This window comes from Ailuropoda melanoleuca, chromosome 15, assembly GCF_002007445.2.
Source record: "Ailuropoda melanoleuca isolate Jingjing chromosome 15, ASM200744v2, whole genome shotgun sequence".
NCBI classification, from domain to species: domain Eukaryota; kingdom Metazoa; phylum Chordata; class Mammalia; order Carnivora; family Ursidae; genus Ailuropoda; species Ailuropoda melanoleuca.
In genome coordinates, this window is record NC_048232.1 from 38981095 (window position 1) to 39003633 (window position 22539).

General features: G+C 38.8%; 1 protein-coding gene across 1 annotated transcript in view; it reads right to left on the bottom strand.

The window, feature by feature from the left end:
• Window positions 1-323, bottom strand: part of PPM1H (protein phosphatase, Mg2+/Mn2+ dependent 1H) — a 242326-nt gene extending 242003 nt beyond the window's left edge. Inside the window, exon 1 of the mRNA XM_034643663.1 lies at window positions 312-323. Within this exon, the coding sequence (XP_034499554.1) occupies window positions 312-323 (12 nt within the window). The remainder of the gene's footprint in view (window positions 1-311) is intronic.
• Window positions 324-22539: the final 22216 nt, after the last annotated feature.

Here is a 22539-nt window from a genome sequence, read left to right on the forward strand (position 1 = left end):
TGAGCGGAAAGCCGTGTACAGGTGTTAGGGGAGGTCACGTGGAGCCGGGCAAAGCCAGTTGAGGAATCCACTGGCTGAGGAATGCTTGCCTACGCCTTCGGGGAAAGGAAACTTCGGGAGCTGGAGGAGAAAGAGGAGACAGGTGGAATCTTGGTGGGGCGACTCCACGGTGGGACGGCAGTGGAAATGAGAAACACCTGGTGTAAAAGACTTTTCAAAGCTGAAACAAAAAAAACTCAAAAGAGTTGCACGAGAATTATTAAAAGTTTTCCCCTAGGCATTTCTAGAATTACTTTTTAAATTTTTATTACCACCACACGCATCATTATCTGAGGAGCAAGCCCTGTTTTGAACCCAGAATAAGCTTAATGGCAAGAAAACAAAAGGGCTCTAAGAAATCAGATGCAAGCCCTGTTTTACCTAGTACTTAACCGTTTAATAATTTTATACAAGCGTGTTCCTCCAACATAGCAACAAAAGTATCTTTTCAAAGCTGACCCTGTTTACATTGAGACACTTAATGTAGACTATTTTCTTAAACAGAAAAATGTCTGAAAAGCCAACTGATGAATGTGTTTCATCAGGAGTAACATTTGTTAAATATTGGCTTAATTTTTTTTTCCAGAAAGCTGTATCCAGTTCATGTTTACTTATTCTGTATCCTGTTCCCATGTTTACCTACCATTTAATTTGCCAGGATTCTGTGTTACNTCCAGAAAGCTGTATCCTGTTCATGTTTACTTATTCTGTATCCTGTTCCCATGTTTACCTACCATTTAATTTGCCAGGATTCTGTGTTACTGGTGGAGTTACACATACTGAACAGCTCACTTAGAGTTTAGGAGGGAATACAGGCCTTTATTCTTCTGAATGAGTGGGAAGAGGGAGAGCCCAGGTGCTGGGGGGAAGGTAATCCTCTGAAGAGGAATTGGAATTTTTACTCTTGGGTGAGGCCTGAGCAAACCTCGCTGACCCCCTTTTATTCTATCTATAATACTTTTTAAGGCATTTTCCCCTTTGGCTTTTTCATAAATAGGTACTCCAGTTTATAGCAAATACTTATGTAAAAAAACAACTTGCAAATGTTCAGTGAGATACCATTCCTGTCAATGAGTTTTCATTACTTTTCAGAGAACAGGAAAAGTTATTTTACCTTGGACCCCTTCCTCTAATTTTAAATTTTGGGGCACAATTCTAAATAATGCAAAATCTAAATGAACCTAAAAAGGTCTTCTCAACCTTTGCTTTGCTAAACTATAAACTTCTAGATGGAAAATCTATGTAGTGGCTAAACATCTAACCAACCACATGCCCTGGCATCCACGGAGTCCCACATAAACTTAGAATCCCTTTCTCAAGCTTTTGTCGTAGAACGATTACCCTTTACCAATGTCCTTTGGGCACTTCAGTAACTAACCTCTAGTGAGATTAATTTATTGTGTTCTGACCTTCATTTCACTTATAGCAAGGCTATAGCAACGCTTTAGTATTTACTAAAAATAGGATTTTAAAAATTTTCCTAATTTATTTTCAACTTAAAGGAGTACCTGATCAGAGTCAATAAATAAATAAAATCCAATAGTACAGAGCCATAAGTGAAAAAGCAAAAGCCTACAAAAATTTCCCCAGGGGATCACTACTGTGAATATTCTCCCTTAGCTTCCAAAATTTTTCTCAAATAGGATAATTGGTATAATTGGATTTGGTAATATTAGCCGGATTTGTGGATCAAAGTTTTATAGGGAGTTCTTGTTTCTGTGTTACCTGGGAATTATCTATCATGGAAAAGTGTTGATGTATCTTTAGCTTTGCAAGGCTAGTTTGCTCTCAAAAACAGGCAAACAGACTTTCATACCTGTTCTCCTTTGAACATTTTTTTTCTTTGAATATTTTTGTAGTATGAGCATTCATAACTAACTAATAAATCTTTAAAACTATCTTTATACCTACCTCTAAGACAAGTGTCATGTCACAGGATTTTCCAGAGAAATATTTTCCATGTAATTTACTCCTCAATTATGTCATTCTTGAAGATCAGCTGGAAAGTAAATTCTGATTAAAATGGGATGCTTGGGGCTTCTTCCTTCAGCTCAGGTCATGATCCCAGGGTGCTGGGATCGAGTTCTGTGTCCCGTTCCTTGCTCAGTGGGGAGCCTGCTTCTCCTTCTGCCTGACACTCCCCCTGGTTGTGCTCCCTCTCTCAAATAAATAGAATCTTTAAAAAATAATAAAATTAAATAAAATGGGGTGATCATCCCTTTTAGGTGAGCCCCAGAAAAAAATGCCTTTCATACCTATAACAAATGCAAATTATCTGTGCTCCCAGCTTTAGGATTAGTGATTGCCTGAATTCAAGTGGTGTGGTAATCAGGAATTGAGAGACCATCAATGTTACCCACTANTGGGAGTATCTGTGCTCCCAGCTTTAGGATTAGTGATTGCCTGAATTCAAGTGGTGTGGTAATCAGGAATTGAGAGACCATCAATGTTACCCACTATATGTATGTCCCAGTCATCAATAGATATGCTACTTTTGTCTCTTTTATAGTTTCTTTCCCCCTAGAAAATGTGGATTTGAAGACTTGAACAGAACCTTCATTTATAGGATAGATACATGGATCTTATACTTGGTTGCTTTTCATATAAAGATAATCTCATTTCTAGGCCTCTAATACCATGGCTTTGACTACACAATGGTTGTGCCATCAGTAAGACAATTTTCAAGGGAAAAGAAAAGGTCTGGACAATTTCTTCGGTGAAAACATCACAGATTCCCCTAAATATTTAATTACAAAAGGAAAAAACAATACCTTACAGTGGAATAACCCCACAGACTTCAGATAAAACAAGTGATCGAGTTAACATCACCAGTAGTGAGACCTATTAATGTCCTGTGCATGCTGACATCATGCAGTGAAACGGGTACCTCACTTATGTGGTATGCTTTCCCAAATCCTTAACGTTATTATAACCATGAGAAAACACGAGTCAAACCCAAACTGGGGATATTCTACAAAATACTTGATGACCAGGTATCTTTAAAAGTGTCAAGGTCCTAAAAAAACAGGAAAGACTGAGAAACTGTCAGATTGCAGACAGAGGAGACACACCACTACAATACTGTAACACTGTGAATTTCTTAGTGTTGATGTTAGCATTAGGGAAAGCTGGGTGAGGGGTGTACAGGAACAAAATTTTTCAAAAAAAAAAAATCGGGCATTTTGATTCAAGTAGAAAGCAAACACTTGTTTGGAAGTCAGGCTGGGAGAAGGATGAATAGTGCCTTTCCAGGACTCTCTCTCATAGCTATAGATTCATGCCTCCCTCATCGGACTAACCTCCTTGTTTTGTAACTAGCAGTTTACAGATGTCTTCCCAGTAGGCAGTGAAGTCCTACAGAGGAAGAACATTCTTATTATCTTTGTATTTCCAGCACCTACCCTAATGCCTAACAAGTAATAGGGTTTGGTTGGTAAATTAATTCTTTAAAAAAATTATATTCAGCGAAGAAGGTAACTTGTTTGAATGACCAAATCTATGATATTTATAATGTCTGTTTTGTTAAAGATTTTTCTCACTTTATCCCTTAGGATCCATGTTAAGCAGAACTTCCTTAAAATCTAATAAAAGAAGGCTTAGCTCACTTCAGACAATATCCAGATTGATAATAAATGTATATCAAGTCATGTGGATGGACCTCTGCTTCACACTGAACCGGTAACCTGTTATAGCTCTGAACAAGGATATATGACATTAAGTATTTAACATTAACTTGTTTTTGCTTCTAAAACAATTTAGATTCTGGTTTTGTATGTAGCAATGTACTGCCTGAAAATCACTGACATCGAAAGGGATTTATTTCTTCATTAAATGAGACCATTTATTTGTAAATAACAATTTCCTTGTGAACCCAGAAATTTATAACTAAATTTTTGAGCACAGAATTGTAGAGCATTTGCAATTTTTATGTCCATCAAATCCAGACATTCCCTAGATTACAAGCATCTGATTTCAGAACATTTGGTACATTCAACCAATGGATTACACCTGACTTTTATTACTTTCCCATTGGCCACCTTCTATAGACTATTCTATCCCTTGACCATATTGTCGTAGACTGAAACCACTGCTTTGTAACTGATAACGGGAATTGTATCAACCTGTATCTCTTCCACATGATTCCTGGTCCCTTATTACCTACTTTAGATTAGACTCTGAAATGTGCTGATTATCAGAAAACTTATAAAATGGAAAAAATAGTCATTCCAATCTCATGGGGTAGCTGCAAGGATAAGTGAGATAACAGTTGTAAATATGATACAGTTAATCCCAGGGTTATCATCGTCCTCTAGTTAAATGTATTTTTTCTCTTAGGTACTAATTTTTAATATTGAAATTTTAAGTCATTTTCCTTTTTCTATTTTCCACTTACAACAATGAAAATAGTCATACCTACCTCCTAGGATTATTTTGTTGATTAAATGGACTAACAGGAAAATTGCTAGTGTTCTTCCCAGTACAGAATGGGTAGTTAGTAAAAGTATAATAATGCTATGCTACACTAGTCCCCTTCATCTGCAGCTTTGCTTTCTGCAGGTTTAATAACCCCACAGTCAACCTTGGTCTGGAAGCAGATGATCTTCCTTCTGACGAACCTTAAGGTCAAAAGCAGCCTAATGCAATGTCACAACATCAGAAACATTCACCTCACTTTATCTCGTCACGTAGGTGTTTTATTATCTCACACCATCGCAAGTAGAATGAGTACAGTACAATCGGCTATTTTGAGAGAGACCACGTTCACATAACCTTTATTACAGTATATTGAGTTTTTTTAAGATTTTATTTATTGATTGATTGATTGTTTGGAGAGAGTAAGAGAGAGAGAGAGAAGGAGGGAGAATGAGCAGGGGGGAGGAGCAGTAGGAGAGAGAGAGAAGCAGACTCCCCGCCGAGCAGGGAGCCTGATGCAGCCCTCCATCCCAGGCCCCTGGGATCATGACCTGAGCCAAAGCCAGACACTTAAACAAATGAGCCACCCAGGTGGCCTTACTGTTAATATATATATATATATTTTACATACATATGTTATATAATAGGTGCCCCTATTGTTATAATTATTCTATTTTATTATTAGTTCTCTCACTGTGCCTAATTCATAAATTAAACTTTATCATGGGGATATATATATATATAAAATATAGTATATATAGGGTTAGATACTATCCACTGTTTCAGGCATCCACCGGGGGTCTTGGGATGTATCCTTCTTGGATAAGGGGGGAGCTACTGTCCTGACAGCACCCTGCACTATGAGGGAGGGGGAGTCGACACACGTTGTTTCCAATGCTCTTAGCCAACATTATAAGTTAAACATTGTTTCTAATGCTCTTAATCAACACTACCAGTTTATGATTGAGAAAACTGAGGTTGGGAAAAGATAAATGACTTGCCCAAGACCACGCAGCTAGGAATGACGCAACACCCAGTTTCACTGAGTACTTTCTTTAACATTCCATCAAATAGAAAGTTTATTTTATAAACTTTTTTTTCTAACTTTTCCACACAAAGTTCTGGTATTTCAGTTATCTTGAGGATTTTGTAAGTTTTCTTTGGATTTGGAAATAAAACAACCGCTTAGCAACCTTAAATAGAATGTTGTAAGTATAATGTCATTTGGCAATTGTTCCAGATTCTAAAGAAATGACTTTCCAGGGAGGTTTTCTTTTTTTTTTTTTTTTTTTTAAGTTTTTTTTTNAAGTTTTTATTTTGATTTCAACTAGTTAACATACAGTGTTACATTAGTTTCAGGTGTAAAATATAATAATTTAACACTTCTAGACAGAACTCTAAGTTGGGAGTTGCCTGGGTTATACCAAAGTCGTAAAAAATTCTAAATTCTATTCAACTGAAAATATCTTTTTAAAAAGTTAATAATATCACCAATCTGTTTCCAAGCCTTGCCATGTTAACTTCTCTTTTCAAATATGATTTATTCCCCCACTCTCCTGCCATTTTAAAATTTCTGCTATCAGGATTATTTTCCCAACTAATAATGGCCAAAGTAGCCAATGAAGATTGTTTACTGAATGGGAAAATCGTTGCTCAAAGAAGGGCATGTAGCTTGCAAAAATTCAGAAATTGAGCAACTAAAGACAGCTTCTTAACTGAGAATTATAAACTCAAGTTACTTTTTATTCTCTCAAAGGATCAGTCTTGTTCTATGCAAGTACACGTGACAGCTATCTACAATGTCTGGAAATGCAGAATTAGTTGCTTTGTACTTTTTTATCAACTTCATTTTGAATCAAAGTAGAGAAACTTTATATGCTTGTCCATAAATATTTTTAGGGTCAGCTTTCCTAAACTAAAATAAAATGGAATGTCATGGCAAACAATCTCATATTTTATTCAAAAGCAATACCCCACCCCAACCCCAGTTACCCTGATGACCCTTTCATCATGAACACACCCTACTTACAGCAAGTTCTTCCTTTTGTCTGTTTCAGTGAATTTTAAAAATTAGTTTCTTATCTCCATTCTTCTCTAATTGCTCTGACTGTGAAAAAATTGGCTTATCAGTTTGCCCCCCTGGACCAGGAGCAGCAGGATCACCTGTAAACTTATTAGAAAAGTAAATTCTCTGGCCCTATCCCAGATCTAGTGATTCAAAACCCCTGGGGGTGGGACCCAACAATCTAATTGAACAACCTCTCCAGGGGTTTCTCATAAAAACCATTCGAGGGGCACCTGGGTGGCTCAGTTGGTTGAGCATCTGGATCTTGGCTTCAGCTCAGGTCATGATCTCAGGGTCGGGATGGAGTCCCACATCAGTCTCCCCACTCGGTGGGGAGTCTGCTTGAGATTCTCTCTCTCCCTCTCTCTCTGCCCCTCCCCCTGCTCGAGCATGCTTTCTCTATATATATTTAAAATAAATAAATAAAATCTTCAAAAAGGAAAATAATGGGTGGCCCAAGAGCTCAGACTCCAAATGGATACAGAGTAAGAAGAGCTGTGAATGAGACTTGTAAACTGGCTCTGTTCCGTTTGATTTCTATAAGCTTATGTTAGTGTAAAACCCTAAGTACATTTGCTGTGGGCACATACGTGAATTCTTCACCACATGGGAAGCTGTAGAGAAAGAAGTAGGATTGACCACTGCCCCCATCACCTCCGAGGCTGGAGGACCCAATAGACAGTTTGTCTGTGCACATGTCTCTGTCATGTGCCAAGCAGGGGCAGAAAAAAAAAGTGAGATATAAATATATGTATATAGGTAAGCACATTTATAAAAATATAAATTTTAGAGAAATAAATATACATAACACATATTTTTTAAATCTATACTTTGATAATGTTTTTTGAAAAGTCCATATTAGAAAAAAAACATTTTTGGCCTTCCTCGTATTTATTATGTGGTTTCATATTGTTTCTGGTTTAACTGCTGGGACTAGGGCACAAGATGCAATCTTACAGTGCCTGAGGACTCACAGGATTTTAATCTGGTTTAGAATTCTCCACTTGTTTATCTCCCAGGCACCTCAAATTCAATATCTCACAAATAAAATTCATTATCTTCCCATGACTCTGCTTCTCCTTCTTCTGAGACTACTGTGTCAGCTGATGACATCAGCATACCCCTACCCACTCTAGACATCTAGGAGGTATCCTTCCTTCCTTCCCTCTCATCTTCTGCTATCAGTCTGTCAATCAGGTTGTCGATTCTATCTTTCAAATAGCTCCTAAGTCTGTCTCCCTCTGACTATTCCACAGCGACTGATTTTGCTCAGATCATCATGATTTCATACCCAGATTTCCACAGCAGATTCTTGCTGGTGTGGATGTGGCGTGAACTTCCACACAACAACCAAAAGGAGCTTTCAAAACACAGAATCTACTGATGTCACTTCCCAGGTTTAAACTCTTCAGTTGGCCATTGGTTTAGAATCCTCACCATGCGCCTTCATGATCTGATCCTGATTACCTTTCTACTCACAGGTCAGCCTTGTCTGCATTCTGACAACCCTGTACTTCAGCCTTACTCGTCATTTCCAGAATCTCATGTCCTTGCTCCCCACCCTTCTGTCTGAACAGGTTGTGTTCTTTGGCCTGAAATGCACCAAGCCCTTCTTCCTACCCTGCCCCTGACACCCAGTGGTTGACTCATTTTTTCATGTCCCCACATCCTTTCAGCAGTTAAGAGCTTCCTTCTCTATATTCCCAAAGCCCCTGTACATAACTCTATCCCTGATTATAGAACATCACACTACGGTAAAATTATCTGATTCCTAGGGTGCTTCGGTGGCTCCGTTGATGAAACATCCGACTGTCGATTTTGGCTCGGGTCATGATCTCGGGGTTGTGGGATCCAGCCCTGTGTTGGGCTCTATCCTCAGAAGGGAGTCTGCTCAAGGGTTCTCTCCCTCTCTCCCTGTCCCCCCACCTCTCAAATAAATAAATAAATAAATAAATCTTTTAAAAAATTATCTGATTCCAGGGGCACCTGGGTGGCTCCGTCCATTGATTGTCTGCCCTCGGCTCAGGTCCTGATCTTAGGGTCCTGGGATCAAGCCCTGAGTCAGGCTCCCTGCTCAGCAGGGGGTGTGCTTCTCCCTCTCCCTCTCCCCCTGCTTGTGCTCTCTCTTTCTATCAAATAAATAAATAAATCTTTTTTAAAAAATCTGATTCCTGCAATGTAAAAGAGACTTGAGAAAAAGGGGGCTGTTTATTTTTCCTCTTTGAATCTACAATATTTACCATACATTATATACATTAAATAAAGGTTGAATGCATAAATGAATAAATAAATAGCTAGGGCAAAGGGAATGACAACAAAAAGTGTCTCCTTTAAAGGCCAAATCAGAGGAATTTTAGTAATACTTTCTAGAATAAAAGAAGATAGAGCTAAAAGGTTCTTAAACCTAGGCCAGTGTCCATAGCATCCTAATTTTGGTGTCCAAAAGTTACCAGATTTAATATCAATGTCCTCATTATACCAGTCAGGTGATTCATACATTGAAAAGCATTATTTTTAATACCTCCAGAAAACAAAACTGTGTCCTAAATTTGAATATAAGGGTATTTCAAATGCCCCTATACTTTATGTCTTTGACCTTTCTATTAAAGCATTAATAAATATGTAGGAAATGTCCGTTAGTAAATTTTTACAATTTGAAATTCAGAATCAGTTTTCATAAATACAGTGGATTTTCATGGATACCATCCATCAGTGTTTTCTACCCAAAAATAACTATCTTATCCTCCAATTTGTTCTTTCCCATTAAATTTTTTTCTATTGTTTTGCTATTGCTCCTGAAAACAATCAATAGAAAAATATTTTCAGAAGTTACCGAAGGTGCCAAAGCATGACAGTTAAAAATCAACTTAGCTTTTTAAAGAACTAACTTGGGGGCGTCTGGTTGCTCAGATGGTTAAGCATCCACCTTAAGCTTAACATCATGATCTTGGGGTCCCAGGATGGAGCCCCGCGTCGGTCTCCCTGCTCAGCAGAGCAGCCTGCTTCTCCCTCTCCTTCTATCCCTCCCCCTGCTTGTGCTCTCTCTCTCAAATAAATAAAAAAAATCTTAAAAAAATAAAGAGCTAACTTGGGTTGTTCTCTAATGGGAAGTCTGAAGAAGCTTACTAGAGGTTAGTGCTTATACATGTCTGAGCACACACAACACTGTGAATGTTTGACAATGGGGCTCATCAGTATTAGGTACTGGAACTTTGTAGAATAAGTCAGAATTTTTTTTTATCTTTGAGATATTCTAGAATAACATCTTTAAAGTGCCTACAGCGTATCTGGCACATAGGAGGCATTTAATAAATGGTAGCTATCATTTTTACTAAGAGCTTCATGTGTGAAAGTCAATTAAGACCTGTTTCTAGCCTCTAAATATTTCATGAACAACACACAGAGTAGATAAAACAAATCTCAATTATGCAATCAAAGATAATACTCATTCCTCATTCTTTCTGCCGAAGAGAGTTTACAGTAAGATTTCCACAAAAATACAAAAATTTCGTTTCTTTTTTTCCACAGGGAAATGGCAGACAATTTTCAAATTCTCTGCTGATATTCTCATTAGCTTTTTTGTTTTTTATTCTGAATATACGCTGGCTCACAGCAGGCTCTGGACATTAAAAATTTGAAAGTCAAGAAGTTCATTCACCATGTCCCAGTTCCACATTTCAATCCAGTGACGCGCACTGCCTTTACTTTTTGCCCCTGTCTCAGCTACTCAGAAAAGCCTTTTAAACAAAGCAGTTAATTCCTGCCATCTTTCTTCTTCATCTCACTCCATGAAAGGTGTTTTCAGGAAAGGGAGCTCAGAGAGAGAGGCAGGCTTGCAGGTCTGAGTTAAGTCTGAAGCAATGAACGAAGTGGACTGAGATTCTCTCTTGAGGTTTCAGTGTTATGCCACCTGTTTAGTTGAAAGGTTATAATTCTGTACTTGAACTAGATTCAGAGAGAAGTAAAAATTCACTCCAAGGGCATATATAAGTAATTTGGGGTTGTATATAACTATGGGTCTCTGATTTTCATCTCTTAGTAGAGAGCACATTTAATTGGGAATCAAAACATTTGTTGTTAGCCTTTGTTTTTTCTTTTTTGAATATTCTCACTGTTAGTGTGAAATCAGTACCTGACAGATATAAAAGACCAAGGACATTATTCACCAAAACAATTCTCTGATGGGGAAAAATCAGAGCAAATATTAACTCAAAGACTTGAGTTATTATTTTTAAAAGTCATTATCCTCATTATACGTGGTATGAAAAGATGAAGGGCCTTTGAATAAAACAATTTTTTTGCTACCATTTACTGATTCTTCAAATAAACACTTGAGAACTGAATTTTAAAAGGGCCCCTCTAGGGGCGCCTGGGATGGCTCAGCCGGTTAAGCATCTGCCTTATGCTCAGGTCATGATCCCAAGTCTGCCTTTGGCTCAGGTCATGATCCCAGGGTCCCCAAATAGGGCTCTGTGCTCAGCGGGGAGTCTACTTCTCCTTCTCCCTCTGCCCCTCCCCCTCGCGTGCTCACGCACGCGCTCTCTCTCTCTCTCAAATAAATAAATAAAATCTTTTTTAAAAAGGCCTCCTTTATCTGTGATTTGAAGGGGTTCTTTTGTCAAGTCCAGTGTAGTGTCATGTTCATTGCTTCCCCTTTCACAAATTCTTTTAAATTTTCTATTTATCAAGCAAGACTGTTTTTCCATGATTTTAGTAAAAAAATGAATGAGGTTTTATTATTTTTTTTGTAATTGTGTTCTGAATATCCTCTGTGTTAGAAAATATCACCATTCTAAGACTGTATCTCCTTCTCCAATCCTTCCGAGTGATTTTGTTCGTTCTTTGCCCTGTGGGATAGTGTTGAGTTTTCCTTCCTTTCTATTTTGTGTTAACCCCATCACTGTCCTACCAGTTTCTCTGCAGAAGCATCTCTCTTTGAAACACGTATCTGCTTCTCTGTTTTAGCTTGGGGGGTCCATAAGGAAGACTCCACTCCCCCGTCAGCCATCCAAATCCAAGGCCAGATTACAGGACGGTGGCCTAGCACACACACAGCAGCTGACTTTTCAGGACCATGTTCAAGGAAAGAGCATGAACCATGAAAGCCTGGCAAAAACTGTGTGGTAGACCCGTTTTTCTACAGAAACAAAGCAAAGGCAATTCTGGCTCTAGTATGGCACTTTGTTTATTAGAATTTAGAAAGTCCTATGTGTGACCAAGGGAGATAGTATCACCTTCTTAAACAACCACGGTGTTCTTTGCAATTGGGTCCACAGACATTTGCATAATGTCAGAACACGCTGTGGAAGAGTTACTGGCATGTGTAGTCTGTCGGTAACGAGGAACAAAAATATAATTCTGAATTGTAAAACGTTTGGCTATCTTAAATTACAAAGAACAGTGATTATAGCACACTGGTTTATTTCATTTAAGTTTACTGTCAACAACTAGATTAAACTAAATATGTATTAATGTTTTGGTCAAGTAGACAGTGTGTCTATTTTTCTTTTAGGGAAAGATTTTTAGGTCACATAGAAAACAATAAAACCTTAATGTTGAGTACAGTTGAAAACAAACTAATCCTCTTTGCTTTGGAAAATGCCAGAAAGAAACGTGCGATAAGCCAAGTGTGTCCTCTGTGCCTTCTCCCTAATCGTACCCACTTCTATCCCCACGGCAACCCTAAACAGTGCATTTGGGGACCAGGCTTTCCCGGTATCTTGCCCTCTTGCTTCCGTGAGTATTCAGACCTACCTTTGTCTCAACTTTTCCTTCTCTTCTTTGAGCCCAGCCATCTGAGTCTTGCACCCCGGTGATGAACTGGATCACCAAATCTCTGCTCTTCTGGTCAGGACAGAATGTTACGAGCCATGTTCTCAGGGCTGAAAATATATATCTGGTTTGTGGAACAACCATATTCCCCAGATCATGATCAAAATGCAGCCTTATTTTTGTCTCCCACAGCCCTTTAAACTGATTGGGGATAGAGAGGGGCTCATTTCTTCCAACCCTTATTAAAACAAATTATTAAAAACTTGGAACTAAGGCAAGAGGATGGTTATCTGTTCTTTCTGGATCATACCCAAATGTTGTCTCACAGACCCATCCAAGGATTACTTCATTTTCTAGGGGAATATGCCATTGTTCACTACTGTTGATTAGGGCCCATACTTTGTGATATTGCATGTTCACCTTTAGATTTTTGCTCAGTAGAGATACAAATGATTTCTGTCTGATAGAAAAAACAGATTGAAAGATTACGATTTTTATTGCCCTGTAGGAGGTTAGCCATTTTAGCTTCTAATTTCTCAATCTTCCAATATCCTATCTTCACTCACTTCCTATATGCAGTTTCTCAAATGCTCGTTAACCCAGCATTAATATCCTTCTAACTCTCTCACCCATGAGTTGAATAAATCTTGACACATGTTTATTCTGTGCTTATATAAGAGACAGGTTTTTATCTTTTGACAATTACATTTTGCCTTCCTAAATGAAGACTTGGCTGGTGTATCTTTTCTGGTCAGTGTCAGAAAATAAAAAGTCCTCTGGCTACTTTTGGTAAAAACAATTTCAAAATCCAGCAACTAGAATGTCTAATATTTCTTAATTATCAAAACTCTGGACTCCTCTCCACCAGCCTGGGTGAGCCTCAGGATGGAATACTCCAGGAGGAAAAGGGAATGTGGTTCTTTTACTCTGTTCTCTTTATGCTCACCAGATGAGTTATGGTTTTGGATGTCAACAAGGTTGAAGGGAAGTGGGGTACATGGAGAGAAGTAAGGCAATTGGCCAAGGCTTGCTTGGCTCAGTAGCTTCATACTCTCAACCCAGGCCAACAGTCTATGCTGACAGCAGCTCTGCTAGACCCTTCTATCATGCAGGTGCCTTGACCTGAGCAAATGAAAATTGGTTGGCTTCCTTTATCAGCCCCTGGGCAACCAGGGGATCCACCTCAGTTTCTTTCTGCAAAAGAGTGCAGTCCACTCCAGACAGCCATAGCTATTGGGAAAGACCCAATATAACCAAGCCATTGGGCCTTGAGAAGGCACATACTTTGCCCCACAAATCTCTGGGAATGTAGGATGACTGTGCAAGAGCAGCCCTCTCCTTCCTCCCTCAGTAAGTGGTTAACACTTTCTCCCACTGTCTAGATTTCCTAGGTGGGGATCAGAGCCCTTTCCAGAACCAACGGAAGCTCTCTCATGTGCAAGTCAGGCGGTGGTACTCTGTCTTCAGATTTGGGGAATGCAGTTCTCGGAGTGGTCATTTTAAGCTCATGGTTAGATATTTGCACCCCCTACACAAGGTGAGGGTGTGGGTCCCGGACTCTGGCCTGTCCCAAGTAATCTCTTCACCAGTCCACCTCCTGCCCACTCTCTAAAGTCTTTCTGTGCTTTTCAATTGACTATGGGGATCAGGGGCTCTGGAAGAATTTCTCAGGTCCATTTCTTTTGTAAATCCACATATGGGGGTGGTGGTGTGGGGGACTGTCACACTCTTGCTGTGGTACCCTATTGCCTCATTCAAAACTGAGTTAGAAAAAAAATCTCATTCTAATTTCCTGTTACATTTAAATTTAAGTTTACTGAAAATAAGCAAATAGTGGTGGGGATTTTAGACTTTGCCGGAGGGGAGTCTCTAGCATGTCAGGAGAAATGTTGGAATTGAAACACATCCAACAGGCAATTACGTATTCAGTCCATGAATAAAGTTGGCTTTGAAATAAAGGCAGAAGTTTTATGAATGTGACCATTATTCAGCAGAAGGCATACATTTTTCTTCCATGCACATATGGTAGATAAATATGTGCCTCAAAAACCTGTATTTGTTATAGGTTTGGGATGGTACATGCAACTCTACCACCATCTCCCCAACTGTCCTTTGATATTTATTCATTAATTCGACACCAGGCACTGTGCTGGGTGCTGGAACGTACGGTGGTGAACTAAACAAGTGTGCCCCGACTCTCTAGAAGCTACAAGAAACTGTGTGTCAGATTTCATCACATCCTCATTCCCCTCTCCTCCTCCCTCACCTTTCACTTAGCAATCTTTTATGTGACTGAATGGGTTTTCACAAGCTTCTGATTTTTTCCTCAATACACCTTTGCCTCTCAAATTGTATTTTTTGGGAGTTGTGACTCTCACACAGTGGACTAACCATAGAAATGATTAAATCTTTATAATCCTTCCTTCACATCTTTGAGATTGTATTGGAGAAATACTCTTCACTCTTTTTGTAAAACCTTGGTTTGAAGACCACCTCTTCTATTTATTACTACCTTTATGATTTGGGCAACTGACTTCTCCTTGAAACTTGGGTTCTTTATCCACATTTAGGACTAATACTCTTCAGCTTAAGTTGTATTAACTGAGATGATGTCTCCACAGTGCTGACGGGAAGTGGAAGTAGATATTCCGTAATTGGACTCCGCTAGGACTTTACCTTCATCTTCATCTCAATTTGGGCACAGGGCTGAGGTTTATTATCAAAAAAGTTTTGTTTCTGATGTTCCTAAAACTTAAAAAATACAAAAGTCATTCTTTGTATTTACCATTTGAAACATGAGATTACCCATCCTGGTTTCACACAATGAGATTATAGTTATGCTTTTTACTCATGTTCTCAACAACTACTTAGATAACTGTGCCACCTCATAGCAATGGACCAGACTACAGTGCTTTTTCTTCTCTTCTCCCACTGCACCTTTTCCCCTGATTATTGTTTTAGAATGCTTATAAAGACTCACAGGTCTTTAGAGATCATAAAGTTGCTTCTTAGAATGGAACAAATAACACAGTTAGCTGTTAATCACAAAGTTAGCCCAGGATTTCTTCAATAAGTACCATATGTGTGACAATTTGTGACCAATCATTGAGTAAGTGGTGTTTCTGAAGGGGAAATAGAAAGTACTATGACGTTCATGAGGCATTGTTTTATGGGTATGACATTTGATTGCATCAATACTTCCTGGTTTTAATTCCAAAGCATCATCGGACTCATAGATATTAACTTCTACTGTACCCCTAGATTAACATCAAATTGGTCTAGTTTCAGCCTATCCCTCATTTCTTCTTCTCCACCCAATTCATCAAGAATCATTGAGCCCTTCATATGGGGAACAATTAAACTCATATACTCACTATGGGACTAATAAGAGATCAATACCCTTGGATACTACTCACTACCACTGGTCATTGAAACTATAGTTATAACTGCTCTCACTGACCCTTGGCGGAAACCAGATACCCCTTCAAAAGATAAATGGACAACTGTTAGAGGCATTAGAGATCACCTAGGGTCAACCTGATGTTTGATTTTTCTGATTGATTTTTTTAAATTATTGAAAGCTTTAAAAAACAAATGTGTAAGAATCATCTTTAATAAAAGCAATAAAGATGGCTAGTCTGGTTAAAGCCAGGGTAAGAACTGTAGAGCTCTACCCAGTCAACCCTTCCTCATCTGAGTTATTTCTAAAGACTCCACATGCTGTGCCAGTCACAGTCTAAAAAGCTCTAATCTAGGTCAATCCCTAGATTTTGCAGCAGAGGAAAATGAGGTCCAGAGAAATGAAAAACTTACTTAAGATCACATGGTTATTAGTGGCAGATTTTATTCAGACCTTATTCAGGATTTTCTGTTTTTTGTTTTGTTATTGTTGTTTACACCATTCTGCCACTTATGCCACCTATGACTTAATAGTACTAGTGGGCCAGCACAAAGGTGAGGCAGTAAGGTGCCTAGGGTGCAAAATTTAAGGAGACACTGCCTCTCAGTTCTGTGCAAGTGCTGAGTCTGCACTTGCTACGGCTTGAGAGTGAGTGCTTCCTTAAATTTTGTGCCCTAGATGTCTCGTTTGCCTTTCTACTCCCAATCTTGCCTCTGCTTATATTTAATATAGTAAATATAAGTATTTACTTGTATTTACAAACATGCCATATGCACCCTCTACCTCTTGTTGTATTTTGCCCTCTTTGTCTTCCCCATTAGATTGTGAATCGTGGAGAATAGGGGCATTGTCTTTCATCCTTATATTCCCAGGGTTCAATTTGGTATATAGGAAATCACAAGTACTCAATAATGTCTATGGAATGGACAGAAGGGTAGATTTAAATTTTGTCTTTTATGAAGGCTTTCTTGACACCTTAAATCCACCCTGACCTCTCCACCCTCTGAACTCCTAACACATTACCTGAATAACTTAATTCACTTTTAATCATGTATGCTGACATAACTTTTTTGTTTATGTAACTCTTGTGTTTAATTTTCTAAATTTATAGCCAATTAGAGCTCAGCTTGTTAGGACCAAAAGCCAGTTCATATTCTTTTTTTTTTTTTAAGATTTATTTATTTATTTGAGAGAGAGAGAGAGAGTGGGGAGGGGGGCACAGGGAGAGGGAGAACCTTAAGCAGACTCTGTGCTGAGCACAGAGCCTGACTCAGGGCTCAATCTCGCAACACTGAGATCATGACCTGAGCTGAAACTAAAAGTCGGAGGCTTAACCAACAGAGCCACCCAGGTGCCCCAAGCCAATTCATATTCTTTTTGAATTCTCTCAGCAACTAGCAGAATATTCTGCACACTGGAGGCATGTAGCAAATTGTTCTTCATTATATGAATGAAGAATATATGAATTCATGAAAAAGTGAGAGTCAATCAATTTTTTTTCAGCATTTTCTCAACTGAAAACAGGGTTTATAAAATTTGGAAACTCTTTTTAAGTCCTAACTTGCCTACTAATCAGTTAAGTGACCTTGCACAAATCATCTCACCATTTTGGCCTCAATTTCTTCAGATACAAAATGAGGTGGTGGCTTGCATGATTCTGAAGGTATCTCCAGCTCTAAAGTCCTGTGAATCTATGATTTCTAGAAATCTGTCATGCAGGATTAGGAGGCCAGGTATAAATTTACTACTGCGAATCCATGTGTCATTCTGGCAGTCATTACCTGAATGTAGTTGATGGCCCAATTTTTCACTGTTTAGAGAGTCCTGAAATTATGAACAGATCGCATGTCAAACATTAATTTGTAATATACTATGTGTATTATGATTGGACTACTTTTTGTGGTCTAGCCCAGAAACTAAATGTCCAATATATAGAACTAATACTTGAAGTATATGTATTTATCTATAGCATTATTGCTATGGGAAAATGCATTATAATCTAATCTAGAACTTTAAGAACAAATCTCCCCAGGTTAGTGGGTGGAGAAGGAAGAACATGGGAAGGGATGAAATGTTCCCATGACTTTCATCATAGTACTTGAATAACGATCAAACATTGTACCTTCAAATTTCTGTCTTGACTCAGAAACTCATTAGCTTAGAACAAGGTCAAAGTGAGTATTTTATTATTTCAAGAAGGTAAATGAATCTTTTAAAAGAGTCAATTATATCAGTATGTTCTCATGTAGCTACTTTCAGTAGTTACGTTTTCTTCTGTAAAATTAATGCAAGACTGAAAATGTCTAATGAGAAATTCTTCAGAATGGCGCACCTGGGTGGCTCAGGGGGTTGAGCAAATGACCCTTGATTTCAGCTCAGGTCATGATCTCAGAGTCATGAGACTGAGTCCTGCGTCTGGCTCTGCACAGGGCGTGGAGCCTGCCTAAGATTCTCTCTCCTCTCCCTCTGCCCTTTCCTCAAACGTGCGCGCTCTGTCTTAAAAAAAAAAAAAAAAATTCTTTAGAGAAATATGAGCAAACTCTTTTCTTACCTGCTTTTCCCATGATGTATTTAATTCAAGCTCCCTGTTAAAAAGCCACAGAGATTTCCTATGTAGATGTTGTCCATGTTTGGTGACTAAATTAACCATGTTGTGATGAAATTGTTATTTTCTTAAAGAGAAGTATAGTTTCTTGAGGAAGTATTTGGTGGTTAATGATAGGCCCCATGCCATCCTGGAATTCATTGTTCAGAATTATGGTTTAGGCCTTTCAGTTTGTAGCAATGAACCAACCTTCAACACACATTGCAATTTCTCCCCAATTCCACATTTATCCAGGCCCTGATTCACTTAATGAATTATCAGAGTATAAAAAAGAGTGCAAGACTCTGTGTTAGGTCTGCCTACTTTATTATTTTACATAGCTGTCACTTACTGGTCTCTTAGATGCTGGTTCTTTCCATCTAGTTCCTGGGGATATCGGTTAGCAAGTTAATATTTCTTGAAAACAATTTCTTCATTAGTCTTTAGTTTTATCCACTGTCTTTAGATCAAATCTGAGGATTTCAGTCATTATTTCAAGTCCTCTCTACCTCCATCATCAGGCTTATCCATGTCTGTTCAACATCATTTATCCTACCTTGCCATCCCTTGGCCTCAATCTGCAGTAGCTAGTATCCTGTCTTTGTACTGGAACTTTGTGAGAGACAGGTGAGGTGCTGGGCCACATCCTCCAGGGCCTGACCTCCTTCTCCCTTTTGCTCAACATCTAGACTGCCTGAGCACTTCTCTGAGGGCCCTGTATAATGATAGAGGTAATGACGATATCATTTATGACGGTGTACTTACTATGCCAGGCCCTAAGTTATTTTATATGCCTCATCTCTGCTCAAACAATTACAGGATTAGGAAGATATGGGTATTATTAGCTCCATTTTACACATAAGAAAATCAAGGCTCAAGGAATGAAGAGTTTTACACAGTCATACAGCTAACAAATGCTAGGGCCAGGTGTTGGAAGAGATCACTGAGAGGGCATGGAATATATGTTCTGCCCACTACCGCCTGAACCATTTAAAAAATGCAGCCTGAAAGAACAATGTGTTGTTGAGACCATCTGGACTGAACCCACTTAAGACCTTATATAAACTCTTAAGATTTGGTGGGTAGGTATGGAGTTCTACTCATCTTGTGGCCACCCAAGGCAAGTCTCATATGTAAGTTCCTTTGCTTGTTAAACCTGCCACCCGTCAAATCTGAAGTGGTCTGCCTCTTTCTTTGGTCTCTCCTTGTCCTCCGTGTGTGGGGCCAGGTTCATATTTCACCTGGGAAGCTCCTGAGGTTTCAAACCAGCACCAGAATTCATCTAGTTGATAGGACTCGAAAGCTTTGGATCTTAATGGTTATATCTTGCTGGTTCCCACAAGAGACCATGCCCTGTGAGGAATGCAAGGATTTAAAAGATCCAGGGTCTGTGCCACGAATTTGACTTTTCAGTTTGGTAGATCAGAGACACACAGATCACTCTCCAAGGCTTGTGTGAAAAGTACTGGAAAATCAACCTAAGGTAGAGAAGGTATGCGAAGGTGGGGGAAGGGTTCCCAAAGCTATGATAACTTATCTTTGAAGGATAGGTAGCATTTTAATGTGCAGCTGAAACTTTCAAATTTATGTGTAATTTTATTCTGACTTGCATTGTTTCTTTTATTTTTATTGGTCTTAACATTAATTAAAGAAATTTTTTAAGAGAAATGTTCATGTCTTAGACATCTGTATTTCCCAATATCACTCAGTACAATTTGTGATGAATCATCTAAGGTTAAGATTAACTCATGAAAACTATTAGGTCAGGCTTTCTCACAGTTCATTTTACTAAACACCATTCTCTTATATATTCTTACATCAGCCTGTATTTTATCTTCATTACATTCATCAATTTTCACATATGCATTTCATGTATGTTTTCTCTACTAGACTGTAAATCCCACGTAAATTCAAGGACTGTGTGTGTCCCGTATACCACTGAATCCCGGGTACTTGCCACATGTGTACATAGTAGGTGTTCAATAACTTTTGGTTGAATGAATGAAATAGGCATCTCAAGGAACTCTTCCCAAGAGGGCTTCTTCGGCCTAGTGACTTTAGGAAAGGTTGCATATTATGCCGTCCACTTGGATATTCACTGTCACACATCAGCAAATGCAATCGCCAAAAATCTTGCAGTAAAGAAATCTGCTTAAAGTTGATTGTGTAATTTCTTAAATTAAATTGACTGAAGATCCACTTCGCCCCTTTTCCCCTGAGAAACATCTGTTAATATTCCGTGAAATCAGTATTCAGCAGACACTCTTAGGAAAGCCTTCTTTTTTTTTTTTTTTTTTTTTTTTTTTGGAAATCTGGATGCAGCATTTGTCATACAATGTTTGTCACACAATGTTGTTACAACTATAGGTTCCAAGAAATGTACTCTCTTCTTGATCATTTCCCAGCCAGAGGGACTGGGAATTCTAAAATGTGGAAACCAGGATGATACTAACCTAAGATAGCTTCTTTATTTAACAAAGGGGGGTGTTCTGCACTTTTATTTCTCAGCATGTGACAACTGAATGCTTTTATTCAAAATAGCCTGCCTGATTGAGAAGGATTATTTTACTTGTCTGTCTCCAATATTCAGCTATGAATTTCACATTTATTTATAAGGACTGTGGGAGAACTAACTTCACAGCATTCACAGAGTCATAATAATAAGGATGAGAGTTGAAAGCAATGCCTTTGAAGACAGGTTAAATGAACTGAAAAGATTTTATTTAAACATAATCAGTAGTTAAATTATAGACTATATGGGAAGGTGATAAGTATTGTGAGAAGTACAGAGGAGGGAAAGTAGAAAGAATGTACGTGTATAAAGAGAGGTGGGATGCAATCTTAAATAGATTGGTCATGATGGACCTCACTGAGAAGATGATAATTGAGCAGAGATTTGAAGCCCTTGAGAGAGTTAACCATGTGGACCTCTGGAGAAAGAACATGTTGGCTGGAAGGAATAGTTAAAGTCTCTACATCAAAAGTGTGTTTGTTGAGTAAAAAGGTCAATGTGGCTGGGCACTGGGGCTCTGGGGACTGATCCTATAGGGCCTTTTGACCATGATAAAGACTTTGGTTTTCATTTGAAATGAAATTGGGAGCCATTGGAGGATTTTGAGCAGAGGGCTGTTATGTCTGAGTTATGTTTTAAAAGGACCACTGTGGCTAGGAGGGTGAGAATGGCAGCGGGCTAATGAGCTAGGGGGTGATCACGACTATATATAATGCAGGCAAGCAAAGAACAGGGCTCAGACCAAAGAGTAACCATGGAGGCAGTGACAATGGATTAGATGCGGGGTATTTGTTCTGAACACAGAGCAACAGGGTTATCAGGAAGTGTGTATGAGAAAGGGGAAGTCAAGGATGACTCTAAGACCTATCAACCTCATTTAGTCTTTATACCAGGTAGGCTATATTATCAACCCTATTTTAAGGACGAGGACGTTGAAGCCTACAGAAATATTAACTTTATGTGATCTAGCTAGTAAATAGCAGAACTGGGATTGGAACCCAGGGTTTTCTGAGTCCAAAGGCTGGGCTCCTTTGCCATAATGCTGTTCAGCCTCTGTAGGTATTGAGCTATTACCGTGAACTCTGGCCTTGGGTCTCCAAGAAATTGATTTCAGGTTATGCATTCTGGTTACTTAGTACCTATTTTGAATGGTAGTTTCCATTAACATGTTTCCACACCTTAAACTCTAGTTCATTAGTGACTCTATTCCTGCCACCCAGCACCTTTTTTTCTTAGAGCCTCCTGCTTCTGAAACCTGTTGCCCAACTTTCTTAATCTCCCTGACCACCAAAACATCTATAATTGGCTTGATTTTTCCCTAGGCCTTGGACTCATTTTGAACTTCTGCCCAAAGTTTTCCTTTTCTCATTAGCCAACCCTCACATTCCAGAGCTTTTTTCTAATGTTTGTCATCTTAGACCAACTTTAGAGTAACTGACTCAGCCACTTAAAACCATATGATTTGCCATGAGGAGGAAGGGAGCATGTTATAGGGACAGCTGTACAAAGACATTCGTGAGGTCTCCATATTTTTCTCGGTCATGGTGGGAGAGAAAGGCGTGGTAACAGCAATCAGAGTGGAGGCTTCCAGGCAGGACAGATTCTGATCTATTGGCCAGTGACACCTGGCCTCAAGGAAATCTGCAGTTTTACCTTCCTCAACCTGAGCAACTGAGTATCTTCTTATATCTCCCTTTGTAGCTTCAAGTAAACTTATGAGGAGGTAATGGTTTTACCTCAGCAACCAGCATTGA